The sequence below is a fragment of the Thermobia domestica genome, chromosome 7 (genome assembly GCF_964235325.1).
Source record: "Thermobia domestica chromosome 7, izTheDome1.hap1.1, whole genome shotgun sequence".
Classification (NCBI taxonomy): Eukaryota; Metazoa; Arthropoda; class Insecta; order Zygentoma; family Lepismatidae; genus Thermobia; species Thermobia domestica.
The window spans coordinates 269,293,945-269,316,886 of record NC_137460.1 but is presented as its reverse complement, the minus strand read 5'-3'; the positions used below and the strand labels follow the sequence as shown (position 1 = coordinate 269,316,886).

Here is a 22,942-nt window from a genome sequence, read left to right as displayed (position 1 = left end):
TTGTACTCTCTCGTTCCTGCACTTTCGATTGGATCATAGAATATACTCCCCCGTGTAAGAAATAAAATAAAAGTGGACAATAATTTTTCTTAAAACAGTTTATATCTTTCTCTCATAAAAACTTGGAATCAACCATCATCGTGCTTCCCTAAAGTAAACCTACTTTCAAGAATGAAATGAAGCTTATACGGTGTAGTTTTCTATCCTACTAAGAGATTTTGTTCGAAAATCGGGATGTACTTAATAATATCTCATTTACGATATTCTTAATCTGGACTGCACAGGGCTCATTAATAAATAAGTAAATAACGCTTCGCTGGCATTTTATGAGTACATCTCATTAACCCGCAATGAAATTTGACTTAACATCTCTCTGAAATGAATTTAAATAAAAATGATGATCTATGTAGAAGTTCTACAAGAGTTCTATATAGAAGAACGAAAAGTCGTTTATAAAATATCCTTTTCAAAAGTACAACGAGAACATTATCTGATAAACCATAACAAAAATTGAAACTAACGTTTCTTAGAAATCGATTTGTAGTCATAATGACCACCCCCTTTACAGGGAACCTAAAAAGAAGAAGCCGACGTCGGGCACATTTTCTAAACATTATAAGATTATATTTTCTAAAAAAAGATACTTTGCATAGATATCTTGTATTGATAAATCTATTCTTAACCTTCTCTTCTTAAATAATAATAAAAAAAATCCTGCAGGACTTGTATCTATGGCCATTCTCATTTCTATCTAGAATCTAAAAGCAGAGTAACAAAATTTATTTCGCTCACCTAATAAGAAAGACGTGATCGCAAATTACTTTCACTGCAGTTAAAAGCAAAATAAATGGAAATAGTTCGAAAGATGTTTCAAATAGAATGTTTGTTAAATTTTTCATGGTTTGTACCTGAGATATTCTTACGTTCCTTTATATTCTCAACTAAAAACTCAATTCATTTTACTCGCCTAAAAGAAATGAAACGATCTCAAATTATACCATCCGCAGAGTAGGAGCCGTTCTGATGACGAAGTTTGAAACAAGTTTAATGCTACGAATCAAAATTTCTTTCATTGTTTGTCAGTACGGACATTAATACTTCCTTTTTCATTAAAAAAAAAAAAGAATACTCACGTGTTACTTGCCTCTTCTACTAGGAATAGCAGGATGTCAAATATATACTTCTACGATAGGCTCAGAGCAGCGCAAAAAAAAAAAAAAAATCGAATTGGAAAGCGCTTGAAATAAAACGAATTCAAACTTTCTTTGTAGTTTCCACCTAGGGATGTTCTTACAAATTTCTAAATTGTAAAAGGCACAAACTCCTAATTTGTTAAACTTAACTACTAAAAATGAAAATAAATAAGTTATTTATTCAGTAATGTTGGTTGTAGAATAGTTGCTAGGATCGTCCCCATGAAACAAAAATTCAATTACCCATTCACCGCATTCCACACATAGAAGCAGACAGAATATGTGACTTCACAGTAACAGAGTACCATATGAATGTACAGAGGCACCCTGTGAGAAAAATATAAACTAGCACCAATTTTTTTACAGTTCATGGTTTTACCAACAGAAGACTGAAACTCTTTTCATATTTTTTGGGAAGTAATGCCCGTTGTGCAAAGTAACAGCGTGTTACGGTAGCGAAACGAAGTATCAAAACTCAATGTGGCAAATCATGATACAAAACTACAAAAACGTTTGGAAAGGAGGGAATCCATATAATTAAGAAATTACGTCCCTAATATATTGTGTTATTTGGAACACAAATATAGAAGCAAAGAAAGCATTTCAGGGTGTTACCTATAAAATACATTCAAGAACACATTCAACACGTAAGATATGTAAGTTTATCCTAAATAAAGAATTTTGCGCTATCCTCGTCTACCAAAATTCTGCGTAATGCCCTAATCTGCATAGCAATCTTATCTTTACCGGCCATCTAGCACATGCTGATTAGCGTTGTTTGAACAATAATTCATATATTCACTTCACTAAGCCCTCAAAGTGATTATATATTGAGAAATGGAGGTCCATTCTATAGAAATGATTCATGGGAATGTAAATAATCGACTTCCTTGAAAGAAAAGTGCAGCTGTGAAATGGATTGATGTATGGACCTCTACAATTAATGAACATCCATTCATTGATGGTTAAAATATTACATATTATGTATTTTGCTAATGTCTTTCGAAGTGCACCGAAAAAATGAGGCTAGACACATTTGAGCTAAATCCTAAATAAAAACTCAAATGTCCATAGTTTTTGTTCCAATATAATACATTCCACGTTTAAATTTGGAAAATTTTACGATAAATACCATTCTCACGATTTCTTATTTTACATAAGTCTCTACATAAATAAAACAATATTGTCGACCACCTATATTTTAAATATGTGCAACAATTAGTGAGAATGTCTAATCAATAATAAAGAATTAATTATTTTATCAAAATATGAACTACATAAGATTTGTATGAGTCGTATCGATCTTATTATTATTTTTATTTGGTATACAGCTAGTCTATGTGTGCCATGCCATTTCCAAATTGTATGTTTCTAACTTACGTTCGAGATATACCCCATACCTAAACATTTCTCGTGAAGTATTGCTTTTAACCAACAAATTTTCCAAACGCATGTAACCGTTTTATCAATCTGAGCCAATTAGTTTATAAAGAATTGAACATTACCTTGCTGCCCGAACTGAATTTAAACTTTTTGTTGTTAATTGTTGGGAGTCATTGGAGTGCGACACGCAAGTCTCCTGAACCTCTATTTTTCTAGGCGTTTCTATATTCCTTTCAAATTCAGGATCTTCTTTTACTGCTAATTCTGATTTCACCCTATCAACGTTTTGTTTCACATCCAAAGAACACATAACTGTATCCTTGTCCATTGTTTCCTCTCCTTCCGTTGTGGATAATATTAACTCTTTCTTGTCAGTCATTAGTTCGTATGTCCACCCTTTCCCTTCGAGTGGATCATCCTGAGGTAAGTCAAAAGCAATTTCTTCTTTGCACATCAATTCCAACTTAACAGACGCCTCACCAGCCATTGTGAATTGAAATATAATAAGAATTTCTTATACTTTCCTGTTCTATATACTGTTATATACTGTTCTTATACTTTCCTTATATTTTATGTTGCCAGTGTAAATGAAATGGTTGACAAAAACGTTCACAAATGCAACTTTATATTTCAAATCTTTTTCTTCTGATTTTGCTTATTTACTTTGCCACGATCGCTCTGTCGGCAATTGTTTATTTGTTTGTAGCAGCCGGAGGAAAGCAAAATGGAACCCGGATGTATACTGTTTTAGTTCAGATTTCATTCAAGTGAGATCTTTTGTCGCTAGTGTTGCTCACTCTCGCATACCGCTATTCTCTTGGTTCAGAAGGTATCCATCCATCTTTATCGTTTTAGCGGGAATAGCAAATCCTGTATTTCTGTATGCCATTGCGGTTTGATTGACTGTCGAACTCCCGTTTCGTATACTGATTTTTATTTAATATACGTGCTATTGTTGCTTCAAGTTTTACTTTTGATTGTGTCTTCTGCGGTGAACAACCTGACTCCACGTTTTCATATTTATTGTTGCTATTTAACCTTTATACAATTGGCAAGAATTTGAACGAAATCGTAGACTCTCACGCTGGGGACCTAGGGGACCCCCTAATTACAAATTCCCCCGTATCTATAGCTCGTTGGAAAGCTTACGGAACACTCATTCCAACGAGGTATCACTGTGGAATTCCCACCCTAATCGTAGAAGAAGGCTGTCGTAAAACTTTTTTTAAAAATACGAAAAAATTAGAACTTGGGGGGTCCTTGCAACCCACACAGACAACCAATGCTGCCAAACGATGATAATGTATATGCAATACGCTTGTTATAATATTACTTTAAAAAATGGTAGCAATTGCTGCAATGCAAAGCGAGAGAAAAATTCAGAAAAAATCTATAAAGCGCCCTGTATATAATTTTCGAAGGGCTGTTACAGAAATTCGCTTTGGCGGCCCTGGTGACCCCTCTAATCATGATTGAAACACCGTTGGATATGTTATGGAACACAGATTGCAACTAGGCAACAAGAGTTATGCTTCTAGACCAATTCAGTGAGAAAATATCTCGTCTTATATGGAAGTTCAGAAAATAAATGTAATTTACGTTAAAAAAATGATACTTAAAATCTTGGCCAACCTCGTCCCTTTCCTACTTCCCTCATATAAGTAACAAGTACTTTTGCAGGGTATTAGGGTGCAATTTTTATGACTTTACCCCCAATGGAGAATGACCCCCAAAAAGTTAACGAAAAATAAACACGAAATTTACCTTTCTCGTCTCCGCCGTAGTACTCCCAACACACATAAAATGCATATCGGCGACAAGCTTCATCTTTTACGAAGACTTTGATACCAAAATTATTTTCCTAGCTTAATTAGGGGCTGAGTTATTAAGGTTTAAAGTCCAACGTAGCAGATGCGTCCTTTGGCATTTAAAGGTTAACTTACGATCATTGTATTCCCCAACAAGAATTCAGAGTAGAATAATCGAAAACTACACAGAAAATAATTAAAGGTCACTAATGTGAAACATACTGTTTATTAAATTAATTTTTTTTCCTAAGACAAATTTGGAGAAATGGTAACTCGAAGAGTTTGTATAAATTGAATTACATTGAAAACTGAATAAACAATGATATGTAATTGTTTGAAGTAAGATATAAAGGATTCATATGAAGAAATTAATACAGAAATAAAATAGATAAATCAGCTATACTATAGTTACAATTTGGACAATCTGTACTCCTCTATAATTCTGTACTGTGTGTAAAAGTTTAAAATTTTAGATAAATGATCAAAGCCAATAACAAATAATGAATGTATAGCTGATTCATCAATTTATTTTTCTTGTGAATAAAACAATAGGGAGGAAGACACTAGTGGCTCAGTGTTAGAGCGTTCACGCTGGTTCGATCCCAGCTCACGCCCAGGGGCGTTATTTGGGGAGGGCAGGGAGGGACAATTGCCCTCCCCCTGAGTTTGAGATTTATATAAATTTTATCAATGGACTAGTAGTAATCAGTGAAGACGCGAAATTTTACATATATCAAAAGGTCTTGCCCCCCCCAAGCAAAATCTGAAATCATGGTACTGCTCACGCGAAGTTCAGTTTGTGGTGGACAAACACCGTGTGCGTGGTTTTCTCGGGTTCTCCCGTTTCCTTCCACTTTCTTCATTCCACTAGCTCATTCATTATTCTCATCATCACCGTCCCCTTTAGCATCTTCGGCATAACCGTGGCCCGTAAAACTCAATGATTCTTTAAAAAAAGGAAAAGAAAATGCGTCTACTTACTTGACTTAAAAAAGCTGCAATCGCCTATTCTTCATTGCGTTGAACTTCTGGAGAACTTTCATGATGTATATGTTTGCAGTTCGTTTCTTTACAAACGCAAGAAACACCAGGTTGGCCAATCGTTTCTGACTCATGGAAAGTCTTTCTGGGCTATTTGTGCGGGTCAACACAGAAAACGAAGATTCACATAAAGCGGTACTGCATGCAAATGGTCGGATAGAAGCAAGTAGAGCATAAGCATCTTCATAAGTCATTTTAACCTTATAGATTTCACTGAAGGCGTCAGAAGAATTACATTTGCTAACATACGTCTTGTAACATACCTTGTTTGTTACAGACAAGTTACTAGGCTCAATGTAAATTTTGGATTATATTACTCATATTGTTATTGTATTTTAACAGCGCGATACAGAGTTTCTTATGTTTATCACATTTCGCAACTATATACTGTGTACTTCACCTGCACCAGATTGAACTTGTTACTTGTGTTTTCTTTCCCTAGTGAAAGAAATTTAGTTATTTGAAGTGTTAAGACTTATCCTGCTGTTCTCTTACATTTAACATGATTATCGAAAGCATTGTGTTACTGAAAATAATGTTGTTAGTCCATTGTTGTTGACGAGAAGTGGATAATTATGACGTTAAGTGAGTAGGCCAGCTGAGCACATGGTGATTTCTTTGTGCTTCGGATTTATGCAGCGATAATGGTAATTCTCTCTCTGGTAGCTGCATCCCAGGTAATGTGATTAACTTAAAGTCCATCTACGGTGACTATTCTGCATTGGAAACATCGAAGTGAAGTGAATTTCAATTTCTCTATTGGAAATATCGAATCTTGAAACTAGAACTCGTGGGAAGTTAATTGGTGTGTTTAGTTCAGTTATATTATTAAGAAACAAGATTGTTCTGAAAGAAACCATTTATTCCATTTTGATCACTATAGTGGGTTAGCATAGTTGAGATAAACAAAAATAGAGTATTGCCGTTTTCCATATGTACAAAATCATATTAGTGAGTTCTAAAATGTATATTTTACAATCGTATTTCACACACGACACGATGTCCGGGTAAAGAGTTCCTATGGGAGGAACCCTCTCCCAGGGGGCCTGGCCTGTGCACGGCCTCGAACAGTCCTAGTCAGTCTTCTCATCATGTAATTCACACGTTGTGTTAATCTCTCTCTCTCTCTCTCTCGCTGTGCTGTGACGTCTATTAAGTCTTGTGTTGAACCGAATTATCAGTTTATTAGTTTAATTACATACTGTTAAAAGCTCCAGTTTAAATAAAGCTTTGTATTCCATAGATTGATATATATTCACGTCCATCCGTCCAACGTCTATCCAGTTAATACATAAATATCTCATCCCATCGTCGTCTACTAAGTATACTATATATCCTCTTGTCCATTGCCAAATTTAGATTGTCTACCTACTATCTACTGTTTATACTGTCCGTCTAACTTGTCCGCAAGGAAGGGAACATTATTATCAAAGTTCAAGTCACCGGTTGCTGTGTTGGCCCGGTTGAATGTTCGGCTGTACACGTTCTTATCTAAGCTGTTACGGCGTAGTGAGCTTTGTGAAATGTGTGAACAGGAGTTCGATCATGCTGAAGTGGTGATTGAGATTTCAGGTGTAAAATACTTGACTTCCTTAACATTATGACATTAAAGTTAGTAGTAAAGTGCGCCCATGGTTGGAGCTGCCGAGCGGGGAGGTTCAGTAAATATTTCCTCCTTTCCTTCGTTGGTTGTTGACTTCGGCACCTGAACTGAGCCAGGAGGTGGTAACACTTCTTTCAATCGGCGCTAGCTCAGGCGAGAACTACTCCGTTCAGATTATTGCGCTGTACGTATGAAGTGTGATGTTAAGTTCTTAATGTTTATTCAGCTGGTTTGTGACTAAATTACAAGTGTTTCTCTTAAACGGCGTGACGAAGTGTCAAGTAACTGTTTTAATACTTAAGATACAATCTACTCCAAGCAATTGGTTTAATGACAGTCCTGTTATGAAAATTGAATGATGGAAGTCTGATAATGGCTTGTATTGTAAAACGAAAGTAATGTGAAACTGACAGACAGAAGTCAGTTATCTTATATGTCAAGGCACCTTACTCTGATTGTAGTATCGGGTTTAACTACAGCGATGGAGTAGTAAAGACTTGAAGTATTGTTAATAAACTATATCTAGAAATGAATGTTTCTCCTCAAAGTACTTAAGACAAATTAAGGTAAAATACATATATGTACTACCATGAGCAAAATAAATGACGCGTCTCTTTATTCTGAAGTTTTTTGAAAATATCTCCATTTTCTTTATATGTTCGAAATTTCGGAAGGTTTCCCCAGCAGGATAGGTTAATAACAAACCCATTTTTAGTGTTAGATATTAGCTTATAATAAATAAATTAGAAACAAAAAACATTAAATCGACAGAAATCTCGAGAATTACCAACTCTGCTAAAGTGGGAAATTTTCAAGAACGCGAGGGAATTCTGCAGTTCAACACGAAGCAGCGACATCTATGTCATTGAGAGAGACGTGGATTAGATCTACAAACGAAACTTTTAACGAAACATTTCTAATGTGTCTTATTACATGCATTATCAGCGAACTCCAAATATATGAATCTATGCTAAGTATTAACGTATAGATAGAGCAAATAGTGGAAATTACCTATGGAAAAAGACGAATTCTTAGCACAATCGTAATGAAAAATCGTCTTTACCGTAGAACAGGTTCAGTTCACGTAAGAAAACAAGTAGCTCATTTAGTTAAAGCAACTAGTCTGTATGCCGAAAGTATTGGGTTCGAATCCAGATGGAAGTGCCGTTGTCGTTTTTATTACTGTGGTTATTTTATTTATTTTTTATGTGGGAAAAAACAAATTGTAACATATGTGTAAAACTCATGACGATACCAAAAAAAAATTGCCGTTCTCGCACTTGCAATAGTGTCTCTAATTTTTGTTTGCAAACAGTTTCGTAATAATTTCCCCTGTGCTCACTACTCACTCCATGTTCACTGGTGCATAACGAATGTTTTCCAGTAAATGTTAATTCTAATTTGGAGAATTTTATAAAGTTTCACAATGTTTCTCGCTTGATAGTCTTCTATCTACTTTTTTTGGACACTTTGATAACAGATTTCCCTATTAAATGTTTAATTTCCCCTATATATATTTAATACAGAAAAGTTTTACATGTATTTGTCTTAAATTAAAATTGTTTTGAATTTACCACATGAGATAAGTAGCCCGAAGGAGGAGAACTGAAGTAACTGATATTCTACGTAAAAGAAACCTATTGTAGAATGATTATGCTTCTTAACTTCAGCACATAATCTTTACGTTGGTCAGACAGAGAAAAACCCTGTTTCTTCCTCTCCTATGACCACTCACCTTAAAGCTCTACATGTAATGATTCGTGTCACATAATTTCGGCTCTCCAAAGACATTTATTATTATTATTATTATTATTATTATTATTATTATTATTATTATTATTATTATTATTATTATTCCTGAATATGCCACCCTTAGATAATGTAACTTTAGATATCTTGGTTTAAAGTGCTTTCTTTAGTAATAATTTGAGCAACCATGTAACAAAATTTAAAATGTATGAGGGGACACGAAGTTTTATTCCCCCCCCCTCTCTCTCTCTCTTTTCAGCACCGTCCCAACAGAAAGTATATAATTTCTGACAAGCACAGTAGACAAAATGAATAAGAAATATATTTAAAGTAACCTTTCCTCCTTCGTGGATGGAATATCACGTAACATTTTTTTATTCTACTGAAGACGACCCTAGGCCGTTATGGTTAGGTAACAAAAGAAATACCTACTATATTTATTGCGCCCCTTGACTGTAATATTACCTCTTCTTTATTTGTTAGAGGCCACCCTACATAACCAAGGGTGACAAAAAGAATAGGAAAAGTGTCTAAAGATTACAAAACACTTTATATTTTGTCAGAAACAAGGCAGTGTATACACAGCATTGCTTTCGTTAACAAGTGTTTCACCGTTGAGTTGCTTATAAAATTAGGCAGAATAAAGTTTTCTAGAGGGATTTGTCCAGGATGGTTTTGTGTCGGGCTAATAATGATGAGTATAATTATTTACATCACCGTTAAAGAAATAGCAAACTTTCTGAAAGGAACTTACTTAGGAAACATCAGATCCTCCTTCTACTTCATTGCATCTGGCGTTCCGAATGAAAGTTCTATGGGACTATTAGAAAATATATATATTCCCGTTTCCACGCTGATGGTAGAATTTCTTAAGCAGTTATTGAATTACGTTCGAAGCATACGCGTAAATAGCGCCCCCGCAACCCTGTGGCGTGGGGACCGCACAAGCTGAAAGGCCAAAAATATACAGAAAGTACGCAGGGGCGGACCAGGCCAAATTTTCACCCGGGCAAAGTGACTTTTTGGCGCCCTCCCCCTAAAACTAGCCTATATTTTACATTTTATCATAGTGTTTTTAATATTTTAAACCCATTTTTCAAAAAGACATTCATTACCTAGGAAAATTTCACAAAGAATATGGCCCGCTATAAACAATACGAACTCTCCGCCCCCCGCTTGGTCTTGTGGCTAGCACGCCTGCCTTCTGTGGTACCGGATCCAATTCCCGGTGGATTACTGTTGAACGATAAAAGTGGTTCAGATTCCACTATAATTAGTATCCACGTCTCCTTTGGCCATTAAGGCATAACCGTGGAACGCTAAACTCAAGCAAACAAACACCCTCGCCGCTCTTTATTCTGCATGCCATCTCTCCATTTTTCGATTCAGCCCCCTTATTACTATGAAACTCTCTTCTTCCATGGTTATGTAATTGCCATTACTTTACAAGAATATAAACCAAAAACGTCAGTAGAAAACACGTTCTAAAATTTACTTTTTGAGGCTCGTTTTGGCGCCCCTCTTTCTCTGGCGCCCTGGGCAGTCGCCCGGCCCTTGGCACGCACCTGAAAGTACGGACGCATAACTAAGGACTGCGGAGGAGATGTTAACCTTCATATTATTCCACTGGTTTGACGTGTTTGAAATGTTCAGTGACTGATAGGTTAGTGAAATAATTTCGACGGTTACTGATGTTTAAAGTTTAGCTGAGACAAAGTTACCTAACCAAATACATTTGATATCGCGATGTCACAATTTGATTTTTCCTCACCTATAAAAGATAAAAACAATCAATAGTAATAAAAACCCTTACTCGTACTGTGCTCTAACTAACAACCTTATTCGTACAGACTAGTTGCTCTGACCAACTGAGTTTCGATTTCTTACGCGAAAGAAGTCTGTTATATTACGAGGCATGCTTTTCATTAGCAAAACTGTTCGAAGTAATACGAACATGGCTCAAGAACAGAGACGGAACTGAATTACCACTCGATTGACCTTGAGGCCAAATCACCAAAGGGTAGCTATAAACGTAAGTTCAGCATGCATTTCTGTGGAGTTCTGTTCAGTATTCCTATCTGCCAATCACGCTTGTTTGTAAGAGTAATATTTTACAAACCTAACCTTTCGATAGAGCACAATAGCAAAAGAATAAAAGGGAAGAAATTCTTGCCCTTGTGAAGGTTGGATACCACCATGTGCAATAAAACTCTCGCGTCTCCTTGAAGTGATATTTTATCGAGAATAACTTTTCCCTTTATATATCCGAAGTTTTTTAGGGTTTCAAAATGAGGAAACGTTACTGACAAACAAGGACACATTTAGGGGTGGGTACAGGGGGTCCGGACCCCCTCTGAAGTCCCAACTTTTCTGTAAATTTAGCCTACTTTTTGGGATTATCTTTTAAAATTTTCTTATAATTTATCCGAATATTGAAGTCGGGCCCCTTCCGAAATAAATTACTGTATACGTGCCTGCTGACAATTTTCAATATATTCGTTAAATAATAAAGTAAAATAATTAAATTAGGAGCAAAAAGCTTCAACACGGGCTAACTTTTGTCCACTGCCAATATTGTTAGAAGGGATATTAATAGCAAAAACTGCTAGTCAATGCTGAACCTTGAAACTTCACCCCGAACAGCAAACCTATTATTGAGAACTACATATGAAACATTTTATCAAAACTTATCTAGCTTTTATTTGGCATGAAATTATTATATACACCAAAATGCACTATCCTAAAATGTGTATCTAAACATTGCTCTACGTATCTACGAAGCAATGAAAATTTTTTATCGAAATATTTAGGCAGGAAACTCTAACAGCCAGCCATTTTATTTAAATCTTAATAAATCCTGTAACCGTGCGTTAACGTGGTCCATTGGTCCATTGGTAAAGTGTTGGAAGAATGAAAACTCAATGTTCGTAGGTTCGAATCTATCCACTTACCAGAACATTTTATTCTTATGTGTAACGATGAAATAAGAAAGAAAAAATGTATAACCGTTAAGACAAAGCTTCAACCAAGTCTGAAGAGAACAATACTAAAATAGTAACACAATGACTACAACCAAGAATTATTTCATGTAGAGTTTGGACGAAATTACAACTGTCAACGATTGCAGAAGTAAAAACAGGCTGATAGGCGTAATGTAGTCTAGACTTCTGAATGTATTTACTTCCTCAAAACTTCCGTCTCGTCATTGGTATGCCGTTAGTCATGGTAAAACCTTTCAATTGGAAGTGAAATGACAAACTAAAACAGTTTTAAATCAATAAATTTTCTGATGCATGTCCATCTGTTCGTCCGTACGTTCGCTACACTTTTCTGTGCACTCGCCTAGAGGCCAACCGTTCAACTTATCTGCACCAAATTTTAGTTTAATATTTTCATAGTATTTACTATAGTTTCTTTTATTTCCCTCCTACTCCCAAAACAGGGGTAGATTCCTCTACGATGAAAATAGAAACAATATATTTTCTAATAACTGGCTCTAACGATCTTGTTTTCTTTCTTTTTTATAAATCAATATTTAATTAGAAACCCTATTTTGTGGTATAAGGCATTTATCTGAGAAAAATCTACAAGGGGTAGTTAATATTTAGGGGTGAGTTTTTTCTCAGTGATTTTCTCAAAATGGACTCAAGTGTTTTCGTTCATATTTCATAAATAAATATTTCATTAATAACTTAACAATATGGCATAAATAACTCGTTTGTCCTAAAAAATGCGAGGGGTAGTTTATTTTTGGTGGAGTGTGTTGTCTGGGCGATTTTCTCAAAAATGACTCAAAAGAGTTTATTCGTATTTCAAAAATACATATTTCGTTATTAACCGAACAATATGGCAAAACTCGTTTGTCCTGAAAAAAAATATACGAGGGGTAGTTTACTCTTGGGGGTGTTTTTCCTCCACGGTTTTCTCAAAAATGAATCAAGCAATTTTGTTCGTACTCAGAAATAAATATTTCATTAAAAACCTAATAATATGGAATAACTCGCTTACCCTGAAAGAATCCTCAAGAGATAGCTTATTCGGGGAGTTATTTTTCCCTCACGATTTTCTCAAAACTTACGTGGACAATTTTATTGATAATTCATAAATAAATATTTCATTAATAACCCTATATTTTAATATAAGTCATTTCTATGAAAAACAATTACGAGGGATAGATTATTTTGGGGGTCAAGGTTTTTCCCAACAATTTTCTCGAACGACAGGCGATTTTGTTCAAATTTCGCAAAAAAATATTTCATTAATAAGCAAAAGTATATATTAACTCATTGTTCGAAACAATTCACAAGAAGTAGGTTACTTCTGACGTGTTCTTTTTGAACGACTTTCTCGAAAATGACTGATTTGATTTTTTCATATTTCATAAACAATTATTGCATTAATCGTCCTTTTATATGTCTAATGAAAATGTGCTCAAAGTGTGAGTTAGTTTTGTAGTGTGGATTTTCTTCAATCGAAGTTTTTTATTCGATAATCTGAGATTCGATAAATTTGAATAATACGATTTTTTTTCGTATTATCCAAATACACACTTCAGTAACAACTGCGGCCTAACACAGTTAAGAAATTGAATTGAAAAAGTTTAGTGCGGTGGCCCTGTAATTAAATATTTTTTGGTAAACACCCTAGCTTTTTGTGGTAAACTCAGGCTTTTCTTTTTCGAGCGACAAAAGAGAGAAGAAAATATGGTGATTGTGAAAATAGTATATCAAATTCAGATTTCAACGGATTTACATATTTCATGGCGTCTACATACCGAAAATGTGATTTTTCGATACCCGTCATTCCGGTCCGTCCGTTCGGTACACTTTTCTGTGCACTCGCCTTTAGGGTTTACATAGTATTCCGCCATGAGATTTTCCCATTTTTTCCTACCGCCTAAAATAAGTGTGGTTTACTAACAGCCGAAAATCGAAAAAAGCTATTTTCTCCAAAATGGTTTTAACAATTTTGTTTATTTTTCATTAATCAATATTTAATTAACAACCCTATATTGAAGTATCAGATATTTCTCTTAGAAAAATTTACGACGGATAGTTTATTCTTGGAGGTGACTTTTTCTCGACGATGTTCTCAGAAAAGACACTGGCAAATTTTGTACACACTTCATAAACAAATATTTAACCTTGCAGCATGGTATAAGTCAATTGACCTGTAGTAGCTTATTCTTGGAGTTGAATTTATTTCCAGTGAGTTTCTCAAACACGACCAGTTGGAAACCCTGTATCTCGACAACGAAGCTGAACTCGAAAACTGCAAGAGAGCTATTTGTCTCCTTTTGATGTCACGAATCATCTCCCGAAGTTTGTGGACATCTTTCAGGTTCACCCTTAATGAAGCTTCTTTTCGAAAAGTTAACTATTAACTTTAGACATTGTTTATTTTTTAAAAAAAATCACAAATGCCGTTATTAATTTTAAGGCAAAGAGCTACTTTTGAGAGAATAGATCTTTAAAAATAATTTTAAAACTTAGACTTTTGTTTTCGAGACATTCCAGACAAGACGAGACATTTTAAAAGCTATCTCGTGTCCAAAACATTTGTTACGTCTTCTTTTGGATGTCACAAAGCACGTCTCGTCTCTTTCTCGAGACATGTCTTATCTCGTGCGCATTCGTTAACACTTGGGAAGGATTATCTTTCTACTCAAAGCATTGTTTTTATAATGGTTGCATATTTATGATAATTGCCGTCAACATAAATTACAGTTCTTTCAGTTGAATTAATTGTTTATTATTATTATTGAAATTAAAATTAAATGGAATATCCAGTTTAACTTTGCACGAATATGCACCTACGCTAAGGGAGAATGATGATGAATGAAATGATGAAATGAAGAAAGTGGGAGGAAAATGGAAAATTCCAAGAAGACCCATACCCATGCACACGGTATTTGTCTACCTCAAATTTCACTTGGCGCGAAGTGGAGTCGAGCCACGGACCCCATGAATGTTCTATTATTATTATTATTATTATTATTATTAATAATAATAATAATAATAATAATAATAATAATAATAATAATAATAATAATAATAATAATAATAATAATAATAATAATAATAATAATAATAATTGAAGTGAGCTTAACGAGTTTCAACCTTCCGACTTAACCAATGTTTGGGTGCCTGTTCGTTCGTCTACTCCATGACAACTTTTCATAAAAGACATTTTCTTTTAATGAAACTAGTAAGTGCCTTTTAGCTTTGAGAAGTAACTATGCTTGGAATTTGAAATCTGCAAAATATAAGATGTAAAATTAACCAAATGGTGCAAGTTTACACTAATGTATACAAAACAATTTTGCAATATCTATTACGTGAATCTTGTCCCATAAAGAAGCCGAAACCCTTACTCTGAAGAGCCCTCCGAGATTTGATAATTGTCCACAAGGACTGAAATTGTCATTTGAAGCCAAGACTTTAATATGAAGCCAATAATTTCTTTAAAATAGACGAAAAATTCGAAAGTTATAAGCATTTTCATATTTTTGCCTTTTCCGATAATGGAGCCGTAACACACTATACTGATGAGCCCCCTTCCCCCCCCCCCCCGACTCCAGGATTTGATCATTCTCCATCGGACTGAAATTGCCATTTGGAACCAACACTTTAATACGAAGCCCAACATTTCTTTAAAATAGACGAAAAATTCGAACGTTATAAACATTTTAATATTTTTGCCTTTTCTCATAAGGGGCCCGTATTAGCCTACACTGAAGAGCCCCACGAGATTTGATCCTTGACCACTGGGACTGAAATTCTCATTTGAAACCAAAACTTTAATATGAAGCCAAAAGTTAAACTTTACATCAATTTAAACTGGCTGGGTTCCAGTTCACCCCACTATTATGTTTAGTTTAGTTAAGTGGCAATTTGTGACAGCTTCACATCATCAAAAGAATCTTTCACTCCCCCCCCAGGAGTTTTTGCTGGATCCGCCACTGGATTCGATAGACATTTTTCCTATTCTTTTTATCACCTTGTTGGGGCTCCCTCGTACAAATAAAGAAGCGGTAATATTACAATCAAGGGGCGCTATATATTAGGTATTTCTTTAGTTACCTACCCCTAACCGCACAGGGCCATCTTTGGTAGAATAAAAAAAATGTTACGTGATATTCCAATCATGAAAGGGGAGAGGATGCTGTAAATATATTTCTTTTTCATTTTGTCTACCCTGCTTACCAGAAATTACTTTCTGTTGGAAGGGTACTGAAATGAGAGGGGCAAAATAAAACGCCGTACCTCCTCCTACATGGTTGTTCAAATAATTACTAAAGAAAGCACTTTAGAGTAAGATATCTAAGATTTAAACTAAGAAACTAAGATATCCTTACATTATGTAAGGATGGCATATTCAGGATTATTATTATTATTATTATTATTATTATTATTATTATTATTATTATTATTATTATTATTATTATTATTATTATTATATGAATGTTTTTGGAGCACCGAAATTTTGTGAGACGAACAACGGAATGTAGAGGTTTAAGATTGGTGGTCATAGGGAGGAAAAACCAGAATTTTTTTGTGTCTGACTCTCTAACGTGAAGATTATGTGCTGAGGGCAAGAAGTATCATCATTCTACAATAGGTAGCTTTTACGTAGAATATCAATTACTTGAGCTTTCCTCCTTCGAGCTACTTATCTCATGTGGTAAATTCAAAACACTTTCAATTTAATACAAATACATTGTAAAACTTTTCCGTAATTAAACATCTAGGGAAAATTAAACATTTAATAGGGAAATCTGTTATCAAAATATCCAAACAAGTAGATAGAAGACTATCTAGTGAGAAATATTGTGAAACTTTATAAAATTCTCCAAATTAGGATTAACATTTACTGGGAAACAACGCGCCAGCGAGCATTACGTATAGTCAGCAGTATGCACAGGGGAAATAATTACTAAACTTTTTTGCAAACAAAATTAGGGATGCTTATGCAAGTGCGACAACGACATATTTTTCCTTTTTTGGTATCGTCATGAATTTTACACATATGTTACACATATATTTACACATATGTTACACATGAGCCATCTACTAGTAAAGTGATAAACTAAATGATATGTAACGCCATCTATTGAGTAACTGCTTGAATATATTCAACTACCTGTCCAATTTAGCTTAAGCATCAATGTTCAAAAAGAAAAAATGTCTGTGTTGCCAACCCCCTTATCAAATATCATAATGTTTACCCCAAATATTTTTAAGAGGATAGTTTTACCCCTACATAGTTACAATATGCTAACTCATCAAACAAAAGGTGGGCAAATTTCAGAAAAAAAATATGAGTTTGCAACACTGCAAAAATTAAAATTCAGATATTTGAGAAATAGAAAATACTAGCGTAATCTACATAAAATTCTAGGACTTTTTTTAAAAAATAACATTTCCCCGAAAACTCAAAGATAAACCCGTAAAAAATTCCCGAAATTTTGAATTTGTTATAACTTTGCCAAATATTAACTGATTTTCAAAACTGAAACGGCAGTCAATAGAGAAATAAATCCGCTATTTTCTGAATGCCTTGTGTGTTGCATAATTGTCAGGATATTATTTTGAATTTGTTATAACCTCGCCAAATATTAACCGATTTTCAAAATTCAAACGACAACCAATAGAGAAATAAAATTGCAATTTTTTGAATTCATTGTGGGTAGTATAGCTCTAAGGATACTATTACAAAACTCAAATAAATCTCTTATTTATGTATAGAACTTTAAAAATCGAATAACATAGCGCTGTGTATGTCTAAAGATCTCAGTTTTTATAGTCTTGAAACCATAAAAACACTTATACACTTAGAACATATTTAAAATTACAAGTTTGGACACTAATAATGGAGTCTTCTGTTAACCTCGTTTTCTATCGAAAACAATGATTTCTTAAATTCTGTCCACTGATTATAATTCAAGCTGAATAGACAACCGTTAATATCAAAATCTACTTGGACTTCGGTTTGCACATTTTTCACCATTACGTTGAAATTATTAGTAAGTATAAACTTCTTTTGGGGATCCATATTGTAGCAGCACTCGTTTTTCGAGTAAATTATTTTGTATATTTTTGATTCTGTTTTAATGTTTACGTCATAAAAATCATTTATTAAGGTTAAGGTAATTAAATGTTGTGTATGAGATTATAATGCAAGCTGCACAATGTTGCTAATGTTTGTGTCAGCAGTTTGTTGTAAATAAATGTGAGTAAGAATGTCTTCGTTGAGAGTCTGGCAATGTAGGAAGGAAATGTTGACAATGTGTCTATCCTCGCATTAGCCAGATTCTATACATTGTACAAAGTGAATCTGTAAGATTTCACGAATTTCACGAAATTACGGATATGCGGAAAATTGCTTAGAATCGGGAAATCAGAGCGTGTCGGGGATTGCAATTTTGAGTCTTGACACACGGAAGGAATTTGTCTCTCCATGTGAAAACGGTGTCGCACGTGCCGCAAGCAGACGACGGAGGTTGGACGAAGCTCAACAAAACCAGAGGATGAGAGAGGTTCTGGATCAAGTCCTGGGAATGCAGTTGATCGAGTCTTTGATCGAGTCTTAGATCGAGTCTTTGATGGAGTTTTGATCGAGTCCTAGTGGAAGTCCTTGGAGTGCAGTTGATTAAGTCTTAGTGATCAGTCTTTGGTTCGAGTTCTTGGAGAACCAAGCTTATAGTCGCCAGTCAGCCAGATGACAGAGAAAGGAAATACTTCGTATACCACATCATTCTAACACCGTAGAACATCACGCAGAGAGAAGCAATTGAGAGGAGTCATACGAAGTAATACGAGTCAATTGAGAGGAGTCATACGATCGTCCTCGTAAGTCAGCAGTAAGGAGATTCAGCATAGAGGAGCTAAGTTCGACGCCAGAGCATCGTGGGAACTACACCAGATTATCCAGGTATGTGTTGCGCCGACTCAGAGCTCAAAGGCTCAATACTTGACCGTTTCTATACCCGTCTGGCAAATTGTTCTTAATATCCGTCATTACATGATTTATGAAATCTTACAGTAAACTCATAATTCAGAGAAATACAGTGATATCAAATTAATGAAGTGGACGTATCTTTATTTGATTTTATCCCCAATAAGAAACCTCTCGCAAATGAATATCAAATTTTATCCCACTCATTCTAGATGGTGAGTGGAAGGCATCCAGTTGCACTCAACTTTGCATCCCCAATTAGGCACTGAGTGGCTGGGTTGTCAATATTAACCACTCCATTTTTTACACTAGAAAAAAATAATCATTTTTGTTACTTAGAATCATTTTTAAAGAACAGTTGATGTATTTTGTAACCATTAGAGAAATCCTTCATTTCATCATACCTCATAAACAGTTCTTAGTTTTCATCTCTTTTAAATCTTGATGAGTATCTTCATTATATCTCTGTGGCAATAAGGTTTTGTATTTCTCATTTAGATGTACTAATACCCTTTCCCCCGTGTATTTGGTTTGTATCAATTTCCATGAGGTTATTTCGTATGATTTTCCTTCTTCCAGATCTTGTACTTTAACAAGCTTCTAAATGTTAATATTGTTTTTCTTGTTTAATTGTGAGTCCATTTCTCATTTATTGTATAAAACTTTTAAAAATGTGTTCATTTTTGTAGTGATCTTATCTCGTTATATATATAGTTAATTTTATTAACAATGTCTTTTATATGTTCGTCTGTTAATTCTCCATTCATTACTTTAATAACATTAAGCTGATCCTTAAACATAGCATTTGAGTAACCATATTTTTATAATACTCTTTCTTCGAAGCTATATTAAATCGTGTTGGTAAACCAGTGATAACGGCAGAAGCAGATGCAAATGCTGTTGTAATAATTGAATAGACTGTAACAGGAATAAACCCTGTAGAAGCAGAAAGTAGTATCGAAAATGCAATAAGAGTAACCTAAATGCATTTTAATCTCTTAAATTTCCTCTTATTTTTTACTAGTAAATTTTGAAGTGTTAATATCTTATCCTCAATTAACGCAATTAGATTCTCTCGTGGAATGTTATTTGGTATATTCATTTTATTAAATAAGTTTTTATGATCATTTTTAAATTAACAGTAAATACAGCACGCAAGTTGAACGTTTCGTTCCTAGTAAACACAATTCATCATTCATCTTAGCTTAAACACAAGTGGAACTTTTCGTTCCTAATAAACACAATTCATCATTCATCTTAGCTTAAACACAAGTGGAACAATTCGTTCCGTTTTGTACGGTTTGGATCACAATCTGTTTATCTTCTTGGTCTATACTTCTGGGTTTATCTGTTTATTTTCTTGATAATTACCATAAAAGCACTTTATAAACTAAACATGTAATTGATTTATACCTTCTCGATTATTTTTTCTTTTTGAACATCATATTCAAGGTTTTTCTTGCCAATCATTACAACATAACAAATCGTTTTATCTGGTACATCGCTTTCAAAAGTAACAGTTAATTTCAAATTGGTTCTATCATTTACAGTTACTGATTTATGCTTGCTTGTGTTAATCACAAACATCGGTCTGTTTTGTAAAAACTCTTTAGGATAATAAAATATCTCAGTGTTTACAATTATAACTCTCTTGTATATTGTATACATTTCCTAAGCTTTGAGATATTTATGCTTTTCAAAATCTAAGTTCAAAAATTCTAAAGGAAAAGACTCATTTCTAGAAATACGAAAATGGATATTCTGTACTTTACAATGATCAAAATAGCTTGAATCTCTTTCTTGATTATCATTCCTATTGAAATTTTAAATAATAGAATTGGATATTTGTACTCTACGAACTCATGTTTTCTGCACTTTGCATACACACACATACACAGATAGATAGATAGATAGATAGAGAGAGAGAGAGGAGTTGAATTGAGTTGATTTTGAGCTTAACGTCCCTTTCAGCAGCGAGACTATAAGACGGTATAATATGATTAACGTGAAATCCAAACTACATGAGCTCTCGCTGGGAATCAAAGCCAGGTCTTCCATGCCAAAGGCGCGTATGCTAACTGCTTAGGGACGAAGGAACTCGCAGATGAAGAGAGAGAGAGAGAAACATTGTGTAAAATTTACTTCCCAACTTGAAATATTAGAAAATTTTCCGTTTCCGAAAGCTAATTGGTAAATTACAATTTGTTGTTGACTAACTTTAATCTACAGAAATTCAATTTTGTAGCTGAATGTGCAGTTAAATATAGTGTAGAATTTTCCACCTAACATCACTATACATAATATCCAAATTTGTCTGGCTTATGAAAAGATTTTTCCATTTGTTTCTACATCGTGATGAAAATTTTCCGATCTATGAAAAATCCTTTCACTTGTTTCTACAGAGCAATAAAACTTTCCGATTTACAAAAAGTTGTTTTACTCTTTGCTTCAAAATGATGAAAATTTTCCGACTCATAAAAAGTTTATCAATTTTTCCATATAAGACAGAAAATATTTCATGAAAAATGGTTTAACTTGTTACTACATAGTACTGAAAATTGTGTGAGCGATGAAAATTTTCAGATTCCTTAAACGATCTTTCACATTTTTACATTTCTGTACACGAATTCAACCTATCTTATGATTGCTGAGGAATTGTTTCTTGATTACTGATTTTTTAGAACGGAAAATTTTCCGGAAAAATACAGCAGAAAATTTTCCACCTCACATCACAAGTCGTGGGTCAACAAGATGTGACCCACTGCAATCCTCCACCCGCCGTGACCCACCATAAACCAGCGATCCACCATAACCTACAATACTCACTACGACCCACCGACACACTCTGCTTAGTGCATTGTATATAGCATCCTCTGAACAGTGGTGAATATGTCTACATTTTACTTTTAGGGTCTCTCTTTTCTTTTTTTCTTCTTTAGCATTTGTTTCTATTTACTTACCTGAGATGACTATATCTTACAAGGAAAAAGCAGACTTTGTTAAATGAACTTTCGCGAGGTAGTAGTGCATATTTAAAGTGTTAATATTACAAACTGGGAGAACGCAATAGCCAGAAATTGCCTAGAAAATGCGTCTTAAAGTTTCGACTCGCCGTATATATGATACGACGCCTAAAATTCCCAAGTGACGATGTGGCAGAGAGTGGAGCATTCATGATTCACGCGTAACGGATCGCGAGTTCGATTCCCGCTTTCACCAATAAAGTAGTCATTTATAACTACAAGTTAAATATTAATTCACCATATGTTTATAATGCATGAAAAAAATAGCAATTTTAAATCAGTTGTAAAACTTTTCAATGTTTCATGTGAACTAGATACAAATATAACCTATTGCGTAAAGCCGTTAAATGAAAAATTTTCTTGACGATTCGTGTCTATATCTGTTGACAAAGTGCGAATTGCAAGGGGGAATATTCGGAAATCCCCTTTGGCTATAGCATACATCCAGTATTCCCTAGCGGATTTCCCCCTCATCCCACTTGCAATTCTCACATTGTCCACAGATATAGACACGAAACTTCGGACACAACGACTGTGGTAACCGTAATACAGCTATTGATATCAATACATTTATGAATTAGGTTATATTTTTTATCTAGTTCACATAAAACATTAAAAACTTTACAACTGATTTGAAATTTCTATAGTTTAGAATATATGAACATATAGTAAATTAATATTTTACTTGTTGTTATAAATACCTACTTTATTGGTAAAAAGCAAAAACAAGTTGACTCGAGCGGGAATCGAACGCTGGACCCTTTACACGAGAGTCGTCAATGCTCCACACTCTGCCACACCGCTACTTGACAATTTTAGGCATCGTACCATATATACGGCGACTCGAAACTTTGAGACGCTTTTTCTAAGCTATTTCTGGCTATTGCGCTCTCCCAGTTTAACTGTGCACTACTACCTCGCGAAAGTTGGCCCCTAAGTTCATATAACAAAGTCTGCCTTGTCCTTGTTAGATATACTCATCTCAGGTAAGTAAACAGAAACAAATGCAAAAGAAGAAGAAGAAGAAAATGGAGATCCTAAAAGTAAAATTTAGACAAATTCGCCACTCTTCAGAGGATGCTATATACAATGCACTAAGCAGAGTGTGTTGGAGGGTCGTAGTAGGTTTGTAGATTATGTTGGATCACGGCGGATGGTGGGTTGCAATGGGTCACGTCCTGTTGA

General features: G+C 34.5%; 1 protein-coding gene across 2 annotated transcripts in view; it reads right to left on the bottom strand.

Annotated features, from left to right (window-relative positions):
- LOC145690911 (uncharacterized) overlaps positions 1-3,296 on the bottom strand; it is a 42,251-nt gene extending 38,955 nt beyond the window's left edge. For both annotated transcript variants that reach the window (XM_081766340.1, XM_081766339.1), the window contains exon 1: positions 2,699-3,296. In XM_081766340.1, coding sequence (XP_081622466.1) covers positions 2,699-3,063 — 365 coding nt within the window. In that variant the 5' untranslated portion in view covers positions 3,064-3,296. The remainder of the gene's footprint in view (positions 1-2,698) is intronic.
- Positions 3,297-22,942: the final 19,646 nt, after the last annotated feature.